This window comes from Mustelus asterias, chromosome 24 (genome assembly GCF_964213995.1).
Source record: "Mustelus asterias chromosome 24, sMusAst1.hap1.1, whole genome shotgun sequence".
Taxonomy (NCBI): domain Eukaryota; kingdom Metazoa; phylum Chordata; class Chondrichthyes; order Carcharhiniformes; family Triakidae; genus Mustelus; species Mustelus asterias.
Window position 1 is genome coordinate 59,973,987 of NC_135824.1, and position 26,319 is coordinate 60,000,305.

Genomic DNA, 26,319 nt, shown 5'->3' on the forward strand with positions numbered 1-26,319 from the left:
GTGTACCCGAACAGGCGCCGGAGTGTGGCGACTGGGGGATTTTCACAGCAACTTCATTGCAGTGTTAATGTCAGCCTACTTGTGACACTAATAAATAAACTTTAAAAGAAGTAAGGTTAATGTCTCTCTCTTTCTCGGTACACAGATACTGCCCGACTGGCTGAGATTTTCCAGCAATTCCTGCTCTCTTGTTTCAGATTTCCAGCATCTGCGGTGTTTTGCTTTTGCACAAATGAGGGTTGCATCCTCTGGAATTTCCAAAGTGAGTGACCGAACCTTTCAAAATATGAAGGGAAAGTGAGCGAGAGAGAGAGAGAAACTATTCCCATTGGTTGTGGAGTTTGGGACTGAGAAGCGGCGTCTAAAAATCAGAGATAATGAAACGTTTAGAAATCATAGAAACCCTACAGTTCAGAAGGAGGCCATTCGGCCCATCGAGCCTGCACTGACCACAATCCCACCCAGGCCCTACCCCGCATATTTACCCCGCTAATCCCTCTAACCTACGCATCTCAGGACTCTAAGGGGCAATTTTTAACCTGGCCAATCAACCTAACCCGCACATCTTTGGACTGTGGGAGGAAACCGGAGCACCCGGAGGAAACCCACGCAGACACGAGGAGAATGTGCAAACTCCACACAGACAGTGACCTGAGCCGGGAATCGAACCCAGGACCCTGGAGCTGTGAAGCAGCAGTGCTAACCACTGTGCTACCGTGCCGCCCTGTTTAGAATCAGAGAATCGCTAAAGTTCGGAAGAGGCCATTTGGCCCATCGAGTCACACCGACTCGATATCTTACCCAGGCCCTCTCCCCCACCCTAACCCCATAACCCTGCACAGTCACTGTGGCTAATCTATCTAACCTACACATCTTTAGACACTAAGGGGCAATTTAGCATGGCCAATCCACCTAACCTGCACATCTTTGGACACTAAGGGTGACCTGAAAACAAAAGTCGGGAAGTTATGCTTCAATTGTACAGAGCATCGGAGAGACCGCATCTGGAGTATTGTTTACAGTGTTGGTCTCCTTATTTAAGGAAAGATGTCAATGCGTGAGAAGGTTTACTAGACTAATCCCGGGAATGGGTGGGTTGTCCTATGAGGAAAAGTCGGAGAGGTTAGGCTTGTATCTGCTGGAGTTTAGAAGAGTAAGATTGAATCCTTTAAGATCCTGAGAGGTATCGACAGGGTGGATGTGGAGAGGATGTTTCACCTTGTCAGAGAATCTAGAACGAGAATTGTTTAAAAATAAAGTGTTGTCCATTTAACACAGATGTGAGGAGAAATTCTTTCTCTGAGGATCTCTGAAACACTCTTCCTCAAAAGGCAGTAGAGGGCGGCACAGTGGTTAGCACTGCTGCCTCACAACGCCAGGGTCCCGGGTTCGATTCCCGGCTCGGGTCACTGTCTGTGTGGAGTCTGCACGTTCTCCCCATGTCTGCATGGGTTTCCTCCGGGTGCTCCAGTTTCCTCCCACCGTCCAAAATACTAGTTAGGATGCATTGGCCGTGCTAAATTCTCCCTCAGTGTACCCGAACAGGCGCCGGAGTGTGGCGACTGGGGGATTTTCACAGTAACTTCATTGCAGTGTTAATGTAAGCCTATTAGTGACACTAATAAATAAACTTTAAACAGAGTCTTTGAATATTTTGAAGGCAGAGCTGGATAGATTCCCGATCAACGAGGGGGGGTGAAAGGTTACCGGGGGTCGGCAGGAAGGTGGGGTTGAAGTTACAATCCGATCATGATCTTATTGAATGGTGTAGCAGGCTCGAGGGGCCGGGTGGTCTTACTGCCGCTCCTAATTCACTTGTTCGTATGTATGGGGGGGGCAGATCTCTCAACGTAGGGAGCAAAGACCAAGGGTGGAATTTTCCTGTCCCACCCGCCATGGGAATTGTAGTGGGGTGGGGGGGAAAACCATGCGAAGGTCATTGAAATATAGAAGATAGGAGCAGGAGGAGGCCATTCGGCCCTTCGAGCCTGTTCCCCCATTCATCACCATCATGGCTGATCATCCAACCCAATAGCCTAATCCTGCTTTCTCCCCATAATCTTTGACCCCATTCGCCCCAAGTGCTATATCCAGCCGCCTCTTGAATACATTCAATGTTTTGGCATCAACTACTTCCTGTGGTAATGAATTCCACAGCCTCACCGGGTGAAGAAATGTCTCCTCACCTCCGTCCTTAATGGTCTCCCCCGAATCCTCAGACTTTGAGCCCTGGTTCTGGACTCCCCCCACCATCGGGAACATCCTCCCTGCACCTGCCCTGTCTAGTCCTGTTAGAATTTTATAAGTCTCTATGAGATCTCCCCTCATTCGTCTGAACTCCAGTGAAAACAATCCTAACCTGGTCAATCTCTCCTCATACATCAGTCCCGCCATCCCCGGGATCAGCCTGGTAAACCTTCGCTGCGCTCCCTCGAGAGCAAGAACATCCTTCCTCAGGAAAGGAGACCAGAACTGCGCACAATACTCTCGGTCTGTTGAACTCGGGCGGGATTTTCCAGTCTTGGGGCGAGCACAGCTGGAAAATCCCACCCCGAGTGAGGCAGGGTTGGGAACGGAATGTTGCACAGAATTGTCCCCATGAGGGAATAATTTATGATAAAAATTCCGCTGTGATGCAAAGACACAGATTGCGAGAATTCCACCTTCTCTCCGGCTCCTGGGATTCCAATCGATCAGAATCCAGATGTGCTCTCTGTCTTCCCCCCCATGGTTTCACCACTCGAGCAAGAACAGATGCAATCGGGTCCCCAAAGCGAGAAATAAAGACATGAGTGTAACACATTTGTTCAGCAGCAGAGGGCACCCTTGAGCTGAGTATCCAAGTGTCTGAATTTTGCATGAGGAGATACGGAAACATTAGAAAAGCCCCTTTTATAACCTCCCTGAGAGAGAGAGAGCAGTTTGAGAAAAGATAAAATAGTTAATTCACAGATGGTTTTCACTTGTAGTGTTTTACCAGCTGCGACACACACTGGAGTTGGGATCATCCCAAAAGATTTCTAAGTGTCGAATCTGCGTAGAATTTTCAAAATGAATTTCCCACACTCCGCAGAGTGCCCGAGCGGGATTCAGGTCTAGAAATCCGGGGGGGGCGGATTCCTGCTGGAGAGGCCGGCAGCAGAGCGCTGAGTGGGCCATTGCTGATCTGTCAGCGCCGAGATTGACGCACGCACAATAGCCCCCCCCCATTGCCAACCTGATCGCTGGCCAACCCCACGACCCGCGCATCGCTGCCCCTCCGGTCCTGATTGCAGGCCACCCAGACGTCTCAGGCCTCGCATCCCCCCACGCAACCCCTGGTCTGCCTCGATTTCCCCCCCCCCCATCCCCCCGGTAGTCCCGATCTCCTGATTCCATCCCCACTCCTGCAACCCCCAACCCCCCCTCCCCCGGCAGGGCGACCCACACCCTGATGGCCAGTCCCAATCACTGTCCTCCCTCCCTCTGCCACTGATCCCTATGCAGCAGGACCCTCCCCCCCCCTACTAACCCTGCAGACCCCGCCCCCTCTGGCCCCACCCCCTTGGTACTGCCCGATGCCCAGTGGGCAGTGCCAAGGTGCCCCCCCCCATTAGTGGGGAGCTGTTGTAAACCCTGCTGGAGTGAACTCTTGGCGGATGGGGTGAGGCTAGTGGGCCCAGAGATTTCAGTCCCGGGCTCGCTAATGATATTTAAATGTAAATTTAAATAGTTAAAACAGCTCCCTGCAGATTTCCGCCAGAAATCCGGGGCCCGGAGACCCGCGAAGACCCGTGGTGTTCAGCTGGAATCCCGCGACACGGCCTCCCAACCCGCTGCTCTAACTTGGAGAATCATAGAATCCCGACAGTGCAGAAGGAGGCCATTCGGCCCATCGAGTCTGCACCGACCACAATCCCACCCAGGCCCTACCCCCATAACCCCACATATCTACCCTGCTAATCCCCCTGATACTAAGGGGCAATTTAGCATGGCCAATCCACCTAACCCGTACATCTTTGGAGTGTGGGATTTGATTTGATTTACTATTGTCAGACATATTAACACACAGTGAAAAGTATTGTTTCTTGCGCGCTCTCCAGACAAAGCATACCATTCATAGAGAAGGAAAGGAGAGAGTGCAGAATGTAGTGTTACAGTCATAGCTCGGGTGTAGAGAAAGATCAACTTAATGCGAGGTGGGTCCATTCAAAAGTCTGACGGCGGCAGGGAAGAAGCTGTTCTTGAGTCGGTTGGTACGTGACCTCTGACTTTTGTATCTTTTTCCCGACGGAAGAAGGTGGAAGAGAGAATGTCCGGGGTGCGTGGGGTCCTTGATTATGCTGGCTGCTTTTCCCCGAGGCAGCGGGAAGTGTAGACAGAGTCAATGGATGGGAGGCTGGTTTGCGTGATGGATTGGGCTACATTCACGACCTTTTGTAGTTCCTTGCGAGGAAACCCATGCAGACACGGGGAGAACGTGCATACCCCACACAGACAGTGACCCGAGGCCAGAATTGAACCCGGGTCCCTGGTGCTAACCACTGTGCCACCTGGTTTAGGTGGATAGGCCGTGGCAAATTAGCCCTAAGAGGGGTTGAGAGAGGAAAGAAATGTTTCTATAGATATAGCTCTTGGTGCTAAAGGGATTGAAGGGAAGGGGGGAATCAGGATATTGAATTCGATGATCAGCCAGGACCAAAATGAATGGGGGAGCAGGCTCGAAGGGCCGAATGGCCTCCTCCTGCTTCTAGTTTCTGTGGGTCAGGTTAGGTGTCTAGGCCATGGTAAATGGGGTTTCTTTCACTCATTTGTGGGACACGGGCGTCGCTGGCTGGGCCAGCATTTATTGCCCATCCCGAGTTGCCCCTTGAGAAGGTGGTGGTGAGCCGCCATCTTGAATCACTGCAGTCCACGTGCTGTGGGTTGACCCACAATGCCGTTCGGGAGGGAATTCCAGGATTTTGACCCAGCGACTGCGAAGGAACGGCCGATATATTTCCACCTCAGGATGGTGAGTGGCTTGGAGGGGAGCTTGCAGGTGGGGGTGTTCCCATGTATCTGCTGCCCTTGTCCTTCTAGATGGAAATGGTCGTGGGTTTGGAAGGTGCTGTCTAAGGATCTTTGGTGAGTTGTTGCAGTGCATCTTGTAGATGGTACACACTGCTGCTACTGAGCGTCGGTGGTGGAGGGGGTGGGTGTTTGTGGATGGGGTGCCAATCAAGCGGGGCTGCTTTGTCCTGGATGGTGTCGAGCTTCTTGAGTGTTGTTGGAGCTGCACCCATCCAGGCAAGTGGGGAGTATTCCATCACACTCCTGACTTGTGCCTTGTAGAGGGTGGACAGGCTTTGGGGAGTCAGGAGGTGAGTTACTCGCCGCAGGATTCCCAGTCACTGACCCGGTCTTGTAGCCACTGTGTTTATGTGTCTGAGTCCAGGGATTACAGGGGTACGGTGTGGGGAGGGGGTAAAGTGCACTTTGGAGACTTGCTGCAGACTTGATGGGCTGAATGGCCCTCCATCTGCACTGTAGGGATTCTATGGAGTTTATCCAGCATTTTCTGCTCCTATTATTGTGTCAGATTGTGTTTGATACCTACCCCTGTGGCTTATCTGATGCCCGTCTCTGGGTGGCTGGGCAGACACTGTCTAGCCGGTGTCTGGACCAGGAGGCTGGCTGCAGGAGGGGATGAAGAGAATGGAAACTGCAGGAGGGGGCCGGAGGGACTGGACACTGGGGGAGGGACGGAGAGACTGGACTCTAGGGGGAGGGGCCGGGGAGACTGGACATTGGGGGAGGGACGGAGAGACTGGAAACCGCAGGTGGGGACAGAGAGAGACTGGACTCTGGGGGAGGGGCTGGAGAGACTGGCCACTGCAGGAGGGGCCAGAGAGACTGGACTCTGAGGGAGGGGCCAGAGAGACTGGACTCTGAGGGAGGGCCAGAGAGACTGGCCACTGCAGGAGGGGCCAGAGAGACTGGACTCTGAGGGAGGGGCCAGAGAGACTGGACACTGCGGGAGGGGCCAGAGAGACTGGACTCTGAGGGAGGGCCAGAGAGACTGGACACTGGGGGAGAGGCTGGAGAGACTGGACACTGGGGGAGGGGCCGGAGAGACTGCACTCTAGGGGAGGGGCTGGACTCTGCTGGCGGGGCCGGAGAGGCTGGACACTGGGGGAGGGGCCGGAGAGGCTGGACACTGGGGGAGGGGCCGGACACTGGGGGAGGGGCCGGAGTGTCTGGACACTGGGGGCGGGGCCGGAGACTCTGGGCTGCGCTGCGCGGACGGTGCGCGCTAGGACCCCGCGGCCGCGCTGCGGGTTTTCCGGGCGCTCCGCCAGGATCGGGCGCAGTCGCGGCGGAGCGCAGCGAGCGGCGGGAATGGCAGCGCAGCGGGCTGGCAGGAGGGCGCAGGGCCGAATGGCGGAGAGTCACCGGGAGGCTGGAGCCGCCCTGCAGCGCCGGCAAGCCCGGGTAACGGCGCGGTACGACCGGAGGCATCTCCAGCAGCGCCTGGAGCTGGAGAGCTGGATCGGAGAGCAACTGGAGCAGCTCAACCCCCAGCAGGTAATCCCGGGGGATCCCAGACCCCCGGCAGGAAATCCCGGGGGATCCCAGACCCCCGGCAGCTAATCCCGGGGGATCCCAGACCCCCGGCAGCTAATCCCGGGATCCCAGACCCCCGGCAGCTAATCCCGGGGGATCCCAGACCCCCGGCAGGAAATCCCGGGGGATCCCAGACCCCCGGCAGGAAATCCCGGGGGATCCCAGACCCTCGGCAGGTAATCCCGGGATCCCAGACCCCCGGCAGCTAATCCCGGGATCCAGTGATCCCAGAGAGAGAGAGAGATCCTGGGGAGATCCCAAATCCACAGAAACCCAGACCCCCAGCAGGTAATCCCGGGATCCAGAGAGATCCCAAAAAGATTCCAGACCCAGAACAACGCAAACCCGGAGCAGGTAATCCAGAGAGATATCCCTGAGTAATCCCGGAGTAACCACACCCAGAGCAGGTAACCCAGAGAGATATCCCTGAGTAATCCCGGAGTTATCCAGACCCAAAGCAGGTCATCCAAGAGTAATCCTTGAATATCCCAAAGCAGGTAATCTGGAATAAAACCTGGAATAATCCAGAACTGGAACAGGATTTGATTTGATTTATTATTGTCACGTGTATTGCGATACAGTGAAAAGTATTGTTTCTTGCGCGCTATACAGACAAAGCATACTGTTCATAGAGAAGGAAAGGAGAGAGTGCAGAATGTAGTGTTACAGTCATAGCTAGGGTGTAGAGAAAGATCAACTTAATGCGAGGTAAGTCCATTCAAAAGTCCACCAGCAGCAGGGAAGAAGCTGTTCTTGAGTCGGTCGGTGCGCGACCTCAGACTTTTGTATCTTTTTCCCGACGGAAGAAGGTGGAAGAGAGAATGTCCGGGGTAGCTATGATTGAATTGAATGGTGGAGCAGGCTCGATGGGCTGAATGGCCCACTCCTGCTCCGATGTTCCCAACTCAATCCAGTATCGGGCAACTTTCGGAATATGCCAATTCCTAAATAATTCAATCTGAGGTCAGGAACAGGTGACTCGCAGAGGAGTAGCTCACACCTCCGGAGTAAGGCACCACCCCCCCCCCCCCCCCCCCACCGGAGTAAGGCACCCCCCCCCCCCGCCCCCACCGGAGTAAGGCACCCCCCCCCCCCCCCCTCCCGGGAGTAAGGCACCCCCCCCTCCCCATTGACATCACCCCATGCTGGGGGGGAGATTTGCGGATGGGGGTACGCTTGCCAGCGGGACTGGAGAATCCCGCTAGGGTGAACGGCCAGAAAATCCTGGCCAAAAATTTATTTATTCGCTCATGGGGCCTGGGCATCGCTGGCTGGCCGGCATTTATTGCCCATCCCTAGTTGCCCCTTGAGAAGGTGGTGGTGAGCCGCCTTCTTGAATCGCTGCAGTCCACATGGTGTAGGTACACCCACAGTGCAGTTAGGGAGGGAATTCCAGGATTTTGACCCAGCGACTGCGAAGGAATGGCCGATATATTTCCGAGTCAGGACGGTGAGTGGCTTGGAGGGGAGCTTACAGGTGGTGGTGTTCCCCATGTATCTGCTGCCCTTGTCCTTCTAGATGGAAGTGGTCGTGGGTTTGGAAGGTGCTGTCTAAGGATCTTTGGTGAGTTGCTGCAGTGCATCTTGTAGATGGTACACACTGCTGCTACTGAGCGTCGGTGGTGGAGGGAGTGGGTGTTTGTGGATGGGGTGCCAATCAAGCGGGGCTGCTTTGTCCTGGATGGTGTCGAGCTTCTGGAGTGTTGTTGGAGCTGCACCCATCCAGGCAAGTGGGGAGTATTCCATCACACTCCTGACTTGTGCCTTGTAGATGGTGGACAGGCTTTGGGGAGTCAGGAGATGAGTATAATTAGATAGACATGAGTTTTGTTATTCATTCTTGGGACACGGGCACCGCTGGCTGGGCCAGCATTTATTGCCCATCCCTAGTTGCCCTTGAGAAGGTGGTGGTGAGCCGCCATCTTGAATCGCTGCAGTCCACGTGCTGTGGGTTGACCCACAATGCCATTTGGAATTAAGAATCTACTGATGACCATGAAAAACCCATCTGGTTCACTAATGTCCCTTTAGGGAAGGAAATCTGCCGTCCTTACCCGGTCTGGCCTACATGTGACTCCAGAGCCACAGCAATGTGGTTGACTCTCAACTGCCCTCGGGCAACGAGGGATGGGCAATAAATGCTGGCCAGCCAGCGACACCCATGTCCCACAAATGAATAAAAAAGGGGCGGCACGGTGGCACAGTGGTTAGCGCTGCTGTCTCACAGCGCCAAGGACCCGGGTTCGATTCCCAGCTCCGGTCACTGTCTGTGTGGAGTTTGCACTTTCTCCCCGTGTCTGCATGGGTTTCCTCCGGGTGCTCTGGTTTCCTCCCACAGTCCAATGATGTGCGGGTTAGGTGGATTGGCCGTGCTAAATTGCCCCTTAGTGTCAGGGCGAACTAGCAGGGTAAATATTTAAAGTTTATTTATTACTGTCACAAGTCGGCTTACATTAACACTGCAATGAAGTTACTGTGAAATTCCCCTAGTCACCACACTCCGGCACCTGTTCGGGTCAATGCACCCTAACCAGCACGTCTTTCGGACTGTGGGAGGAAACCGGAGCACCCGGAGGAAACAGACGCAGACACGGGGAGAACGTGCAAAACTCCACACAGACAGTGACCCCCAAGCCGGGAATCGAACCCGGATCCCTGGCGCTGTGAAGCAGCTGCGCTAACCACTGTGCCACCGTGTCGCCCAATATATGTGGAATTACGGGGATAGGGCCTGGGAAGGATTGTAGTCAGTGCAGGCTTGATGGGCCAAATGGCCTCCTTCTGCACTGTGGGGGTTCTGTGGTAACAAATAAACTTTTACTCGCTGCAGGATAAATAGACAAAACAAGGAGCCAACATCAGATCAGTGGGCTGAAAGGCCTCGGTGGGTATACGGTGAGAGAGTAACTTGCCATTAGCTTGTTAGGTTGGGACAGAAAGGATTGGGTTGTATATTAGTTCCCACAATGAACAGGAAAGGAATGTTTGCAGCATTATGCGACTGTCTGTGGTCCCATTGCTCAGAGAAAGCGAATTGAAGCAAGACTTATCAAATAAGGTCATTGCCACTGCTGGATAGTTCCGTGTGTCCCTTATCACCAACATCCAGATACTCGTAATTTATCAAGAGCACAGGGACGTGACAGTCCCTCACAAGCCTTGCCAGTAAATAAGGCTCCGAAATAAGTTGATTGCTGGGAGTCACATATCCAGATATGGTGTCGAGAGGGATTGTGGTGTGCCGGGTTCGTTAGGATAGGCTGTCCTTCTGTCTGGAAGTGTTTCCAACCACCCTTCTCAGAAAGGAAACACAAACTTGTTTTAAAGAACTTAACCCATCGCGTCCCATCGCAGAGTCAGTGCCCCTCCCACCTGCTCCCCCAGCCTGACGATATAATGCAGGACCTTGTCCACAAGCTTGTCTCCCTGGCATTGTTCTAAACTGGGCAGTTTTATTTTGGGAATCGATGGGCTGAGGAACTAACTGAAAAAAAGCTGTCATCACTTTATCAAACGGAAATTCATTCAAGAGAGTTGAATTGGTTTATACATGGTCACATGTATTGGGATACAGTGAAAAGTATTGTTTCTTGCGCGCTATACAGACAAAGCATGCCGTTCATAGAGAAGGAAAGGAGAGAGTGCAGAATGTAGTGTTACAGTCATAGCTAGGGTGTAGAGAAAGATCAACTTAATGCGAGGTAGGTCCATTCAAAAGTCTGACGGCAGCAGGGAAGAAGCTGTTCTTGAGTCGGTTGGTACGCGACCTCAGACTTTTGTATCTTTTTCCCAACGGAAGAAGGTGGAAGAGAGAATGTCCGGGGTGTGTGGGGTCCTTGATTATGCTGGCTGCTTTTCCAAGGCAGCGGGAAGTGTAGACGGAGTCAATGGATGGGAGGCTGGTTTGCGTGATGGATTGGGCTACATTCACGACCTTTGATTTGACTTATTATTGTCACATGTATTGGGATACATGTGAAAAGTATTGTTTCTTGCGCGCTATACAGAGAAAGCATGCCGTTCATAGAGAAGGAAAGGCAGAATGTAGTGTTACAGTCATGGCTAGGATGTAGAGAAAGATCAACTTAATATGTGATAGGTCGATTCAAAAGTCTGACGGCAGCAGGGAAGAAGCTGTTCTTGAGTCGGTTGGTACGTGACCTCAGACATTTGTATCTTTTTCCCGATGGAAGAAGGTGGAAGAGAGAATGTCCGGGGTGCGTGGGGTCCTTGATTATGCTGGCTGCTTTTCCGAGGCAGCGGGAAGTGTAGACAGAGTCAATGGACGGGAGGCTGGTTTGCGTGATGGATTGGGCTACATTCACAACTCTTTGTAGTTTCTTGCGGTCTTGGGCAGAGCAGGAGCCCATACCAAGCTGTGATACAACCAGAAAGAATGCTTTCTATGGGGCATCTGTAAAAGTTGGTGCGAGTCGTAGCGGACGTGTCGAATTTCCTTAGTCTGCTGAGAAAGTAGAGGCGTTGGTGGGGCTTTCTTAACTATAGTGTCAGCATGGGGGGGACCAGGACAGGTTGTTGGTGACTCGGCAGCTAAACTGAAAGACTTGGGAGTTCTCACTGGGGAAAGGGGAACTCTGCATCGACCTGTCGGTGTGATCCTGGTTGTGTGTTGGTCCCTCCCGGGGACCCACTAGAACCTGAAAGTGTCGGAAATGTTCAGAGATGTGGCAAAAGCCACAGACGTTAAACAATCTCTCCACCGATGCTGCCTGCATGTTTCCAGCATTTTCTGTTATTATTTTGGAGCTTTACCCCGTGTGCTATTCTGCGTTTGAGTTGTAACCCACCAAACCTGTTAGACAAACCTTGCGACCTGGCTTGTGAATGAATGAATGGCGCAATGGTCTCTGCGTGTCTCTGGGCAGGGGAGCTGTAGCGCTACGGATGAGAGAATTCATTTGACTCATGTCATTCATTCAAAGCGCGTTGATAAAATGTCCGAGTCTCTTCATTCACAGACACTTAGTTTGAACCATAGAATCCTTGCAGTGCAGAAGGAGACCATTCAGCCCATCGAGTGCGCACCAGCTCTCCAAAAGGGCATCTCACTCAGGCCCATACCACTACCCTATCCCCATAATCCCGCGCATTTAGCATGGCCAATCCACCTAACTCGCACATCTTGGGACACCAAGGGGCAATTTAGCATGGCCAATCCACCTAACCTGCACATCTTTGGACACTAAGGGACAATTTAGCATGGCCAGTCCACCTAATGTACACATCTTGGGACACCAAGGGGCAATTTAGCATGGCCAATTCACCTAACCTACACATCTTTGGACACAAAGGTGCAATTCAGCGTGGCCAATCCACCTAACCCACACTTCTTGGGACATTAAGGGACAATTTAGCATGGCCAGTCCACCTAATGTACACATCTTTGGAGTGTGGGAGGAAACCGGAGCACCCGGAGGAAACCCACGCAGACATGGGGAGAACGTGCCAACTCCATGTAGACAGTCACCCAAGGTTGGAATGGAACCCGGGTCCCTGGCGCTGTGAGGCAGTGCTAACCCACTGTGCCGACGTGCCACCCCTAACATGTTGAGGTCCCGCTGAGATTATTCAACTCTTCCATTTATCCGGTTGTTTTCGAGTGCCACATTTCAGCGTTCCTGGGCAACACAAGGTACTTAATTCAAATTTGTGAAGAAAGGAATGATGGAAGCAATAAAAATATCGGCCAATGGGATCTCTGGTGCTCATTTTGGAGTAGTGACCCAGCTGGATTTAAATGTCTTCTTTTTACCATCTTGTTTCCATTGGCTTCCTAAGCGACTGGAAAGGGTTAACTGACCGGAAGGTATCGATATCCTGTAGTGCCTTCCAGAGAAGCAAGAGAGAGGATTTAAAGCCACCAGCTATTAATCGATTGATCAATAATTCTGCAACAACTATCTCCCCTGGTTCCATGATCTGTCATTAATTCCTATTTGCTGCTTCTTATCACTCTGTCAGGTTTTATCTTCAAGGGTCGTGACCCCCCCCTCAACTCCGCTCTGTCCCCCCGAGTTCCCTCAAGATCCAAATGCCTAACTGCCGCTGTCTGGAGCCGGCTCCACCCCTGTACAAGCTCAGCTGTTTCGGGACGTGGAGGATTTCCACTCCCTGAGCGAAGAACTTTAGGACCACAGAATCCCGACAGGAGGCCAATCAGCCCGTCTAGTCTGCGCCAACTCCCCGGAAGAGCAATTTACCCACACCCAGCCCTATCCCCGTAACCCCGCCTTCACTTTCTCCTCATCTCAATCCAAAATGGACGACCCCCTTGTCCTGACCCCTCACCATCCCACTCCGTGAGGGAAATGGCCAATCGGATGGAATATCTTTTCTAGCAGCGAGACTGCAGAACTCCGAATCATTGATTTCCATGTTCCCTGTTTGATTCGATTTGATTTATTATTGTCACATGTATTAACATACGGTGAAAAGTATTGTTTCTTGCGCACTATACAGACAAAGCATACCGTTCATAGAGAAGGAAAAGAGAGAGTGCAGAATGTAGTGTTACAGTCATAGCTAGGGTGTAGAGAAAGATCAACTTAATGCGAGGTAGGTCCATTCAAAAGTCTAAAGGCAGCAGCAGGGAAGAAGCTGTTCTTGAGTCGGTTGGTACGTGACCTCAGACTTTTGTATCTTTTTCCCAAAGGAAGAAGGTGGAAGAGAGAATGTCCGGGGTGCGTGGGGTCATTAATTATGCCGGCTGCTTTGCCGAGGCAGTGGGAAGTGTAGACAGAGTCAATGGATGGGAGGCCGGTTTGTGTGATGGACTGGGTTATGTTCACAACCATTTGTAGTTTCTTGTGGTCTTGGGCAGAGCAGGAGCCATACCAAGCTGTGATACAACCAGAAAGATTGCTTTCTATGACGCATCTGTAAAAATTGGTGAGAGTCATAGCTGACATGCCAAATTTCCTTAGTCTTCTGAGAAAGTAGAGGCGTTGGTGGGGCTTTCTTAACTATAGCGTCGGTGTGGAGGGACCAGGACAGGTTGTTGGTGATCTGGACACCTAAAAACTTGAAGATCTTGACCATTTCTACTTAGTCCCCATTGATGTAGACAGGGGCATGTTCTCCTTTACGCTTCCTGAAGTCGATGACAATCTCCTTCGTTTTGTCGACATTGAGGGAGAGATTATTGTTGCCGCACCAGATTCTTTATCTCATTCCTGTACTCTGTCTCGTCATTGTTTGAGATCCGACCCACTATGGTGGTGTCATCAGCAAACTTGAAAATGGCGTTGGAAGGGAATTTGGCCGCATAGTCGTCATGGCCAATGGATAATTTTCAGGCTGGGGGAGGGTTTGTAGTAGAGTTCCCCAGGGGTCAGTATTGGGACCCTTGCTTTCCCTGATATATATTAATGATCTCGATCTTGGCGTGCAAGGGGGCAATGTCAAAGTTTGCGGGAGACACAAAACTTGGAAGTAAACTGTGAGGAGGACTGTGCAGAACTTCAGAGGGACAGAGACAAGTTGGGGGAGTGGGCGGATAGGTGGCAGATGAAGTTCAATGTGGAGAAGTGTGAGGTGATACATTTTGGTGGGAAGAACATGGAAAGAAAATATAAAATAAGGGGTAAAATTCTTAAAGGGGGCAGGAGCAGAGGGAGCTGGGTGTAAATGTGCAGAGATCATTGAAGGTGGCAGGACAGGAGGAGAGAGCAATTGATAAAGCAGATAGTATTAGAGTCATAGAGATTTACAGCATGGAAACAGGCCCTTCGGCCCAACTTGTCCATGCTTCCCCTTTTTTAACCCCTAAGCTAGTCCCAATTGCCCATTTGGCCCATATCCCTCTATACCCATCTTACCCTTGTAATTATCGAAACACTTTTTAAAAGACAAAATTGTACCTGCCTCTATACTGCCTCTGGCAGCTTGTTCCAGACACTCACCACCCTCTGTGTGAAAAAATTGCCCCCCCTGGACCCTTTTGTATCTCTCCCCTCTCACCTTAAACCCTCCTCTGCCTTTATTAATAGGGGAACAGATACAAGAGCAAGGAGATTGTACTGAATTTATACAAGACACTGGTTAGACCCCAGCTGGAATATTGCGTACAGTTCTGGGAGCCACTCTACAGGAAGGATGTGAACACATTGGAGAGAGTGGAGAAGAGGTTTGCAGGAATGGTCCCAGGGATGGGGGGCACGGTAGCACAGTGGTTAGCACTGCTGCTTCACAGCTCCAGGGTCCCGGGTTCGATTCCCGGCTTGGGTCACTGCCTGTGTGGAGTTTGCACATTCTCCCCGTGTCTGCGTGGGTTTCCTCCGGGTGCTCCGGTTTCCTCCCGCAGTCCAAAGATGTGCGGGTTAGGTGGATTGGCCGTGCTAAAATTGCCCCTTAGTGTCCTGAGATGCGTGGGTTAGAGGGATTAGTGGGTAAAATATGTTGGGATATGGGGGTAGGGCCTGGGTGGGATTGTGGTCGGTGCAGACTCGATGGGCCGAATGGCCTCTTTCTGTGCTGTAGGGTTTCTATGATTCTATGAGAAACTTTAGTGATGAGGACGGATTGGAGAGGTTGGGACTGTTCTCCTTGGAGAGAAGGCGGCTCAGAGGAGATTTGATAGAGATGTTCAAAATCATGAGGGGATTGGACAGAGTAGATTGGGTGAAACTGTTCCCACTCGGAAAAAGGATCGAGAACGAGAGGGGCACGGATTGAAAGTGATTTGCAAAAGAAGCAAATGTGATGTGAGGAAAATCTTTCTCACCCAGCGAGTGGTTTGGGGTCTGGAATGTTCCGCCTGTGCGTGAGGTGGAGGCAGGTTCAATCGAGGCATTCGGGAGGGCGTTAGATGATTATTTGAGTCGAAACAATGTGCAGGGGGACGGGGGGAAAGGCAGGGGAACGACACTAAGGCATGATGCTCGTTTGGAGAGCCGGGGCAGACACGATGGGCCGAATGGCCTCCTCCTGCGCCGTGACAATTCTGTGGTGTATGTGGAACAGATTGGGGCCTGGGTGGGGAATAAAGGCGGAGGGTCAGCTGCCTTTAACAGAAGGCTGTCCCTTTAACAGCGAGTGTGTGTCCACCACAGGGGCGTAAATGTTTGGAATGTTCTGGAAACCGATGGCTTGGCTCCTGATTTGTTTGTTAATCAAACCCCCAGAGTTTCTTGCAGTTTGCTGCCAGAGAGGCCATCTGCTGTTTAAACAACAAGTGGTTGAACGTGCGAGGGACAGGCTGGGGGAGCAGGGAGCTGTAAACAGAGTGGGTTGTCCTCACTCTGGATCCCGCTGCCTTGACAACCTGGGGGGCGCTCGGCCATTTTGGAAATCCTTGGGTTCAAAGGTTAAACTGAGTTCCCATTGGTCTGTGGGGTATCGGTGAGGGGACCACCACCCCCCAACCCCGGGAACCCTTTCCATTCGATGATCTTGTGATTGCCCTGAGGGATCTTGCTTCCATTATCCTTACTTGGGACTCGATTATTGACCGCACGCTGGGTGGAATGATTTGTCAGGTCCATTCCAAAGCTGTTTCTTCATCAAATCCTTACAGCGCAGGAGGAGGCCATTTGGCCCATCGAGCCTGTACCGACAACAATTCCACCCAGCCCCTATCCCCATAACCCCACGTACTTACCCCGCTAATCCCCCTAACCTACGCATCCCGGGACACTAAGGGTCAATTTAGCGTGGCCAATCCACCAAACTTGCACATCTTTGGACACTAAGGGGCAATTTAGCACGGGCAATCCACCAAACTTGCATATCTTTGGACACTAAGGGGCAATTTAGCACGGCCAATCCACCAAACTTGCACATCTTTGGATACTAAGGGGCAATTTAGCGTGGCCAATCCACCTTAACCCGCACATCTTTGGAGTGTGGGAGGAAACCGGAGCACCTGGAGGAAACCCACGCAGACACGGGGAGAACGTGCAGACTCCGCACAGACGGTGACCCGAGGCCGGGAATCGAACCCGGGTCCCTGGCGCTGTGAGGCAGCAGTGCTAACCACTGCCACTGTGCTACCCAAATGTGTGTGTGAGGCTGGGGGCGGGCGGGCAGGAATGCAGGATGAGAGAGAGGGGGGGAGGTCTGTGTCTGATTTGAGTATCCGCTTTCCAGTATCACTCCTCCCTTTCAAAATAATGAATGGTAAGACTTCCATTTTTAAAAATAATAAAACCTTTTTGATTAGCCACTCTTACTTGGGTACTCAAAAAAGCAGCAGTTCCAGCCACCGTGTCGCCCTAGGAGTGGGGATCACGGAGGCACAGTGGTTAACACTGCTGCCTCGCAGCGCCAGGGACCCGGGTTCGATTCCCAGCTTGGGCCACTGTCTGTGCGGAGTCTGCACATTCTCCCCAAGTCTGCGTGGGTTTCCTCCGGGTGCTCCAGTTTCCTCCCACCCTCCATAGATGTGCAGGTTGGGTGGATTGGCCGTGCTAAATTCTCCCTAATGTCGGGGGGATTAGCGGGGTAAATATGTGGGGTCACGGGGATGGGGGGGGGATTGGGGTCAGTGCAGACTCGATGGGCCGAATGGCCTCCTTTTGCACTGTAGGGATTCTACGATTCGAAAGTGGATCCTACACCCTGGGGTTAATGTGAGAGGCTGGGGGAGGGTGACTTGTCCGGGGTTACTGTGAGGGGCCAGGGGAGGGTGACTTGTCCAGGGGTTAATGTGAGGGGCCAGGGGAGGGTGACTTGTCCAGGGGTTACTGTGAGGGGCAGGGGGAGGGTGGCTTGTCCGGGGGTTACTGTGAGGGGCCAGGGGAGGGTGACTTGTCCAGGGGTTAATGTGAGCGGCCGGGGGAGGGTGACTTGTCCGGGGGTTAATGTGAGGGTAGGGTGTAGCTGGAGAACGTCACCGTGTGAGCCTCCCCAGATATTAGCGAGGGAAGGACTTCTTTCTGTGTTTGCGCAGATTTGCTGCGAAAGGGAGCATGGACATACTGGGAATCTTTGGAGTTTCCCGATGTTTTTGGGAGGTCACCCAGACATCTGGGCCTGGGAAGTTTGGGAAACCCTGGTGTGGTTCGATGTGGTCTCTTTCCCATCCTTGGGTCTCGACGGTTACCCCTCAGCTGTCTCCTTTCAGCGCTGAGCCTCCTCCCGTTTTCTGTCGGGAATTCCACCTTTTCCACGGCCACTCCCCTTTCCACAATGGAAGAAAGGCCTGCATCTCTATAGCACCCGTTCAGGATGCCCCAAGGTAAAGTTCGCGGCCAGTGAAATGCTTCTGGAGTGTGGCCACTGTTGTAATGTTGGAAACATTAATGTTAGCGCACAGCAAGCTCCCACAGATAGCAGCGCGCTAATCAGCGGATAGCCTATCCCTGGGGGATGACTATCCATCTCCCACTACAGACACTCGAGCCCACAATCCATGTGGACACTTGCAGTGCAGGGGCGGAAGGAATGCTGCTCTGTCAGAGCGGCACGGTAGCACAGTGGTTAGCACTGCTGCTTCACAGCTCCAGGGACCTGGGTTCGATTCCCGGCTCGGGTCACTGTCTGTGTGGAGTTTGCACATTCTCCCCGTGTCTGCGTGGGTTTCCTCCGGGTGCTCCGGTTTCCTCCCACAGTCCAAAGATGTGCAGGTTAGGTTGATCGGCCATGCTAAATTGCCCTTAGTGTCCTGGGATTCGTAGGTTAGAGGGATTAGTTGGTTAAATATGTAGGGATATGGGGGTAGGGCCTGGGTGGGATTGTGGTCGGTGCAGACTCGATGGGCCGAATGGCCTCTTTCTGTGCTGTAGGGTTTCTAAGATTCTAAGATCCTGGCTTGGCGAATGAGAGATCAGTTGAAATGAGGCCCTGTCTGCCCCCTTGGGTGGATGTAGGAGATTCCACAGCCTCTATCCCAAACAAGAGTGTGGGGGGAGGGCGGCCATGGGGTCTCCAAGGATGAGGCAGCAGTGCTAACTGCTGTGTCACCGTGCTGCGCCTGTCCCAATAAGGTCGCCTCTCGTTCTTCGAAACTCCAACGAGTACAGGTCCAACCGACTCAACTTCTCCGCGTAAGAAAATCCCTCGCTGCCCGGGGCGGGGCGAGGGGAAGGTCTGGCCAACACACCTGCCCGCTGCAGCGATCGTCCAGTCCTGCCGGAAGCCACCGGACGTTTGGCTGGGCAGACATGGCCCAGTAGCCCGGGCCTACTTCCCAATCCATTCCCCAAATCTCTCTTTTCGAATGTTCGTCAGCTGTCCCTTGGAGAACAGGTTCTGGGTCTTTGTCCCCGGCCCAGACAACTCACTGTAAATATTTCTCACTAATTTGGCATGGGAATGTCATTCCAATCTTTCATTGGAGGGTGCTAACCTCGGTAAAGTAAACTGAAGTCCAGTGGATGATGATCAGGAACTGTGTTGCCACAACGCTGCGTGTGTGTTTATGGATACTGCTCAGGATCAGTTCCTTGTCCCTGAGACAACAACAACCTTCTGTTTACGTAGCACCTTTAACATAGAATCCCTGCAGTGCGGAAGGAGGCCATTCGGCCCATTGAGTCCGCACCAACTCTCCGACAGAGCATCTTACCCAGGCCCACCCCTCAACCCACCCCCGTAACCCCACTCATTTACCCCACTAATCCCCCTAATCTACAAGTCTTGGGATACTAAGGGGCAATTTAGCTTGGCCAATCCATCCAACCTGCACATCTTTGGACACTGAGGGCAATTTAGCATGGCCCATCCACCTAACCTGCACATCTTTGGACACTAAGGGGCAATTTAGCATGGCCAATCCACCTAACCTGCACATCTTTGGACACTAAGGGGCAATTTAGCATGGCCAATCCACCTAACCTGCACATCTTTGGACACTAAGGGGCAATTTAGCATGGCCAATCCACCTAACCCACACCCCTGGGACACCAAGGGGCAATTTAGCATGGCCAATCCACCTAACCCGCACTCCTGGGGCACTAAGGGGCAATTTAGCATGGCCAATCCAAGTAACCTGCACATCTTTGGACACTAAGGGGCAATTTAGCATGGCCAATCCACCTAACCTGCACATCTTTGGACACTAAGGGGCAATTTAGCATGGCCAATCCACCTAACCCGCACATCTTTGGATACTAAGGGGCAATTTAGCATGGCCAATCCAAGTAACCTGCACATCTTTGGACACTAAGGGGCAATTTAGCATGGCCATTCCACCCAACCTGCACATCTTTGGACACTAAGGGGCAATTTAGCATGGCCAATCCACCTAACCTGCACATCTTTGGACACTAAGGGGCAATTTAGCATGGCCAATCCACCCAACCTGCACATCTTTGGACACTAAGGGGCAATTTAGCATGGCCAATCCACCTAACCTGCACATCTTTGGACACTAAGGGGCAATTTAGCATGGCCAATCCACCTAACCTGCACATCTTTGGACACTAAGGGGCAATTTAGCATGGCCATTCCACCCAACCTGCACATCTTTGGACACTAAGGGGCAATTTAGCATGGCCAATCCACCGAACCCGCTCACGTTTGGTGTGTGGGAGGAAACCTATGCAGACACGGGGCGAACATGCCGACTCCACACAGACAGTTACCCAAACTGGGAATCGAACCCAGGTCCCTGGTGGTGAGGCAGCAGTGCTAACCACCATGCCACCTGTGATTAACTCTCAACTGCCCTCCAAGGGCAACTAGGGATGGGCAATAAATGCTGGCCCAGCCAGCGACGCCCGTGTCCCACGAATGAATGAAAAACGAATGACAGGCAGCTGCATCACTCTGAATAATGGATGAGGGTTCGGTTGGACAGAGTGGATGGAAACATCTCCAAGGGGCCAGCTGTTATATCCAGCCAATAACACGGGCCCAAAGTGTGACCGTATCTCAGGAGGGTGGGTCAGGGGCAGGGTGGGGGAGGGGTGCCGTTCTCTCTCTGCTTGACCCCTCGTTGTGCCGGGCCTGGTCTTACACACAGCTGTCGACCAGGCCTGGACAGCAGTAGAGGAACGAGAGATTCTTCCATTCCCTTACCCCCCTCACCCCTTCCTCACGAAGGGACAACTTTAACATTAGAATTGAGTCAGAGATGAGGGGGGATTTCCCGTGGGGAGGTTAGTCCCAATCTCACTGGGCCATCTGATTTGTGAACTGTGATGGCCCAGTTATGATCCATCCATGTCACAATGCGTGGGGGGGATTAACCGACTAAAATTCCAACCTCAAGCTGTCCGTCTACAATCCAAACCCTCAGATTAACTCGCGCTGGAGAGTTCCCCCGCTCCTCAACACTGCAGCACTCCCTCAGCACTGACCCTCTGACAGTGCGGCACTCCCTCAGCACTGACCCTCTGACAGTGCGGCACTCCCTCGGCACTGACCCTCTGACAGTGCGGCACTCCCTCGGCACTGACCCTCTGACAGTGCAGCACTCCCTCAGTACTGACCCTCTGACAGTGCGGCACTCCCTCAGCACTGACCCTCTGACAGCGCGGCACTCCCTCAGCAGTGACCCGTCTGACAGTGCAGCACTCCCTCAGCACTGACCCTCTGACAGTGCGGCACTCCCTCAGCACTGACCCTCTGACAGTGCGGCACTCCCTCAGTACTGACCCTCTGACAGTGCGGCACTCCCTCAGTACTGACCCTCTGACAGTGCAGCACTCCCTCAGCACTGACCCTCTGACAGTGCGGCACTCCCTCAGCACTGACCCTCTGACAGTGCAGCACTCCCTCGGCACTGACCCTCTGACAGTGCAGCACTCCCTCAGCACTGACCCTCTGACAGTGCGGCACTCCCTCAGTACTGACCCTCTGACAGTGCGGCACTCCCTCAGCACTGACCCTCTGACAGTGCGGCACTCCCTCAGTACTGACCCTCTGACAGTGCGGCACTCCCTCAGCACTGACCCTCTGACAGTGCGGCACTCCCTCAGCACTGACCCTCTGACAGTGCGGCACTCCCTCAGTACTGACCCTCTGACAGTGCGGCACTCCCTCAGTACTGACCCTCTGACGGTGCGGCACTCCCTCAGCAGTGACCCTCTGACGGTGCGGCACTCCCTCAGTACTGACCCTCTGACAGTGCGGCACTCGCTCAGTACTGCGCTGGGATGTCTACTTGGAGTGTGTGTGGAACCCACAATCTGGGATCGTGTGCTGAGAGCTGCTTACGGAATTCCGAAGTTGGGAAGTGTCCTGTCTCTCTGGCTTTGGCGTAGTTTGGTGTTTGCACTGACTGTGTGCTGCACGGTTAGCAGTATAACTCGGGTCTGTCAGCTATTGGTTAGTTCTGGATGGGTTCGACATATTTGGGGGCCAAGTGTAGTGTGTCAAAATTCGCAGATGACACTAAGATGGGTGGAAGAGCAAAGTGTGCAGAGGACACAAAGTCTGCAAAGGGATATAGATAGTCTAAGTGAGTGGACGAGGGTCTGGCAGATGGAGTACAATGTTGATAAATGTGAGGTCATCCATTTTGGTAGGAATAACAGCAAAATGGACTATTATTTAAATGGTAAAAAATTTCAACATGCTGCTGTGCAGAGGGACCTGGGTGTCCTTGTGCAGGAATCTCAAGGAGTTGGTTTGCAGGTGCAGCAGGTAATTAAGAAGGCAAATGGAATTTTGTCCTTCATTGCGAGAGGGATGGAGTTTAAAAACAGCGAGGTTATGTTGCAGCTGTATAAGGTGCTGGTGAGGCCACACCTGGAGTACTGTGTAGAGTTTTGGTCTCCTTACTTGAGAAAGGATATACTGGCACTGGAGGGGGTGCAGAGGAGACTCACTAGGTTGATTCCGGAGTTGAGAGGGTTGGCTTATGAGGAAAGACTGAGTAGACTGGGGCTATACTCATTGGAATCATAGAAACCCTACAGTGCAGAGGAGGCCATTCGGCCCATCAAGTCTGCGCCAACCACAATCCCACCCAGGCCCTACCCCCACATATTTACCCGCTAATCCCTCTAACCTACGCATCCCAGGACTCTAAGGGGCAATTTTTAACCTGGCCAATCAACCTAACCCGCACATCTTTGGACTGTGGGAGGAAACCGGAGCACCCGGAGGAAACCCACGCAGACACGAGGAGAATGTGCAAACTCCACACAGACAGTGACCCGAGCCAGGAATCGAACCCGGGATCCTGGAGCTGTGAAGCAGTAGTGCTAACCACTGTGCTACCGTGCCGCCCGTATTCAGAAGAATGAGGGGAGACCTTATAGAAACATATAAGATTATGAAGGGAATAGATAAGATAGAAGCAGGGAGGTTGTTTCCACTGGCGGGTGAAGCTAGAACTAGGGGGCATGGCCTCAAAATAAGGGGGAGCAGATTTAGGACTGAGTTGAGGAGGAACTTCTTCACACAAAGGGTTGTGAATCTGTGGAATTCCCTGCCCAGTGAAGCAGTTGAGGCTACCTCATTGAATGTTTTTAAGGCAAGGATAGATACATTTTTGAACAGTCAAGGAATTAAGGGTTATGGTGAGCGGGCGGGTAAGTGGAGCTGAGTCCACGAAAAGATCAGCCATGATCTTATTGAATGGCGGAGCAGGCTCGAGGGGCCAGATGGCCCACTCCTGCTCCTAGTCCTTATGTTCTTATTTGTAACGAGTGATCGGGTTGCCAGGATTAGGTTTCCTCTTAATTATGACAGGAAATTTTACAGATCTGATTGGAATCTCACAGGGGCCAGTTTCAGCCGATCTCCCCTGGTGTTTCTGAGGGACTGTGTGAAAGGGGGGGTTTAGAGACGGGTTCAGTCGTTATGTTCCAGACCCCCTCCCCCCGTGCTATCTTGAGCCATGTGTTTTCCTTCATTTCTTCCCTCTCCTCCCTGTTCCGCTCTGCATCTGTTCATGAATCTGTTTCTGACTGGGGCTCAAATCATTTCACTGCTCTGAACCCCAATGCTGATCTCTCCCTGTCTCTCTCTCTCTCCCTGTCTCTCTCCCTGTCTCTCTCCCTGTCTCTCTCTCTCCCTGTCTCTCTCTCTCCCTGTCTCTCTCTCTCCCTGTCTCTCTCTCTCCCTGTCTCTCTCTCTCCCTGTCTCTCTCTCTCTCTGTCTCTCTCTCTCTGTCTGTCTGTCTCTCTCCGTCTCTCTCTCTCCGTCTCTCTCTCTCCGTCTCTCTCTCCGTCTCTCTCTCTCCGTCTCTCTCTCTCCGTCTCTCTCTCTCCGTCTCCCTCTCTCCGTCTCCCTCTCTCCGTCTCCCTCTCTCCGTCTCCCTCTCTCCGTCTCCCTCTCTCCGTCTCCCTCTCTCCGTCTCCCTCTCTCCGTCTCCCTCTCTCCGTCTCCCTCTCTCCGTCTCCCTCTCTCCGTCTCCCTCTCTCCGTCTCCCTCTCTCCGTCTCCCTCTCTCCGTCTCCCTCTCTCCGTCTCCCTCTCTCCGTCTCCCTCTCTCCGTCTCCCTCTCTCCGTCTCCCTCTCTCCGTCTCCCTCTCTCCGTCTCCCTCTCTCCGTCTCCCTCTCTCCGTCTCCCTCTCTCCGTCTCCCTCTCTCCGTCTCCCTCTCTCCGTCTCCCTCTCTCCGTCTCCCTCTCTCCGTCTCCCTCTCTCCGTCTCCCTCTCTCCGTCTCCCTCTCTCCGTCTCCCTCTCTCCGTCTCCCTCTCTCCGTCTCCCTCTCTCCGTCTCCCTCTCTCCGTCTCCCTCTCTCCGTCTCCCTCTCTCCGTCTCCCTCTCTCCGTCTCCCTCTCTCCGTCTCCCTCTCTCCGTCTCCCTCTCTCCGTCTCCCTCTCTCCGTCTCCCTCTCTCCGTCTCCCTCTCTCCGTCTCCCTCTCTCCGTCTCCCTCTCTCCGTCTCCCTCTCTCCGTCTCTCCCTCTCCGTCTCTCCCTCTCCGTCTCTCCCTCTCCGTCTCTCCCTCTCCGTCTCTCCCTCTCCGTCTCTCCCTCTCCGTCTCTCCCTCTCCGTCTCTCCCTCTCCGTCTCTCCCTCTCCGTCTCTCCCTCTCCGTCTCTCCCTCTCCGTCTCTCCCTCTCCGTCTCTCCCTCTCCGTCTCTCCCTCTCCGTCTCTCCCTCTCCGTCTCTCTCTCTGTCTCTCTCTGTCTCTGTCTCTCTCTCTGTCTCTCTCTCTGTCTCTCTCTGTCTCTCTCTCTGTCTCTCTCTCTGTCTCTCTCTCTGTCTCTCTCTCTGTCTCTCTCTCTGTCTCTCTCTCTGTCTCTCTCACTGTCTCTCTCACTGTCTCTCTCACTGTCTCTCTCTCTGTCTCTCTCTCTGTCTCTCTCTCTGTCTCTCTCACTGTCTCTCTCTCTGTCTCTCTCTGTCTCTCTCTGTCTGTCTCTCTCTGTCTCTGTCTCTCTCTCTGTCTCTCTGTCTCTCTCTCTGTCTCTCTCTCTGTCTCTCTCTCTGTCTCTCTCTGTCTCTCTCTCTGTCTCTCTCTCTGTCTCTCTCTCTGTCTCTCTCACTGTCTCTCTCACTGTCTCTCTCTCTGTCTCTCTCTCTGTCTCTCTCTCTGTCTCTCTCTCTGTCTCTCTCTCTCTGTCTCTCTCTCTCTGTCTCTCTCTCTGTGTCTCTCTCTCTGTCTCTCTCTCTGTCTCTCTCTCTGTCTCTCTCACTGTCTCTCTCTCTGTCTCTCTCACTGTCTCTCTCTCTCTTTCTCTCTCTCTCTGTCTCTCTCTCTCTCTGTCTTTATCCTTCCCTCCCTCTCTCTTTCTCTCGCAATGCGATCAGTCTGATTAATGATCTTGTATCTGAGAGCGAGCAATTGAAAAGACCAGGGTTAGTTGCGGGGCGGATGATACTGAGGGACAGAATCAGCACGGTAAACGTGGAACAAGAGAGTGATTCCCATGAGGAACAGAAGGAGATCCCCCCCTCCCCCCTCCCTGTGGGATGTGGTAATTTGAGGTTGATGGGAGTGTGGGGGATGTGTCCGCAATTTCTGCTCCCACTCGGTGTCCAGATAAGGGAAGCCATTGTGCTCTGGGCGTAGAAACAAACAGGACCTTTTATCATCAGTTTGAACCGTGATCAGTGGGTCGCATCTCGCCTCTGAGACAGCAGATCCAGTACAGGCTGGAGAGAGGGTCATAGGTCAGTGCAGGCTGGAGAGAGGGTCATAGGTCAGTGCAGGCTGGAGAGAGGATCATAGGTCAGTGCAGGCTGGAGAGAGGATCATAGGTCAGTACAGGCTGGAGAGAGGGTTGTACGTCAGTACCAGCTGGAGGGGTCGTAGGTCAGTACAAGCTGGAGAGGGGTTCTTGCTGCTGTCAGTATCAGTCACCCAGTTACAGCATTCTGAAGTTAACAATAACTTTCCTTTTTGAGTCAGTGGTGGCCTCTGTACGGATTGAAGACAAAGAATCAGTGTGAATATTACATGAGGCCGAATTGTGCGAATGCGAATAATTCATGAGGTGATTGAATTTTAAAAAGCTGCGGGATGGATGGATGGGATCGCTCTGTCCCCAGCCTCAATTCCAGTTTGTTATTCTCTGCGGTCGGGGAGGAAAGAGGCTGGAGAGAGCGCTGGGATATCACTCCAGGAGCAGAATCAGGCCACTCGGCCCATCGAGTCTGCTCCCCCATTCAATCATGGCTGATATTTTTCTCATCCCCGTTCTCCTGCCGTTTCCCCATAACCCCTGATCCCCTTATTAATCAAGAACCTATCTATCTCTGTCTTAAAGACACTCAATGACCTGGACTCCACAGCCTTCTGCGCCAAAGAGTTCCACAGATTCACCGTTCTCTGGCTGAAGAAATTCCTCCTCATCTCTGTTTTAAAGGATCATCCCTTTAGCCTGAGGTTGTGCCCTCTGGTTCTAGTTTTTCCTACGAGTGGAAACATCCT

The 26,319-nt window shown here is 52.8% G+C and overlaps 1 protein-coding gene across 1 annotated transcript in view; it reads left to right on the plus strand.

The window, feature by feature from the left end:
• Positions 1–6,233: 6,233 nt before the first annotated feature.
• The window catches only part of LOC144511475 (protein phosphatase 1 regulatory subunit 14A-like), a 32,472-nt gene continuing 12,386 nt past the window's right edge, over positions 6,234–26,319 (plus strand). Inside the window, exon 1 of the mRNA XM_078241863.1 lies at positions 6,234–6,546. Coding sequence (XP_078097989.1) covers positions 6,361–6,546 — 186 coding nt within the window. The 5' untranslated portion in view covers positions 6,234–6,360. The remainder of the gene's footprint in view (positions 6,547–26,319) is intronic.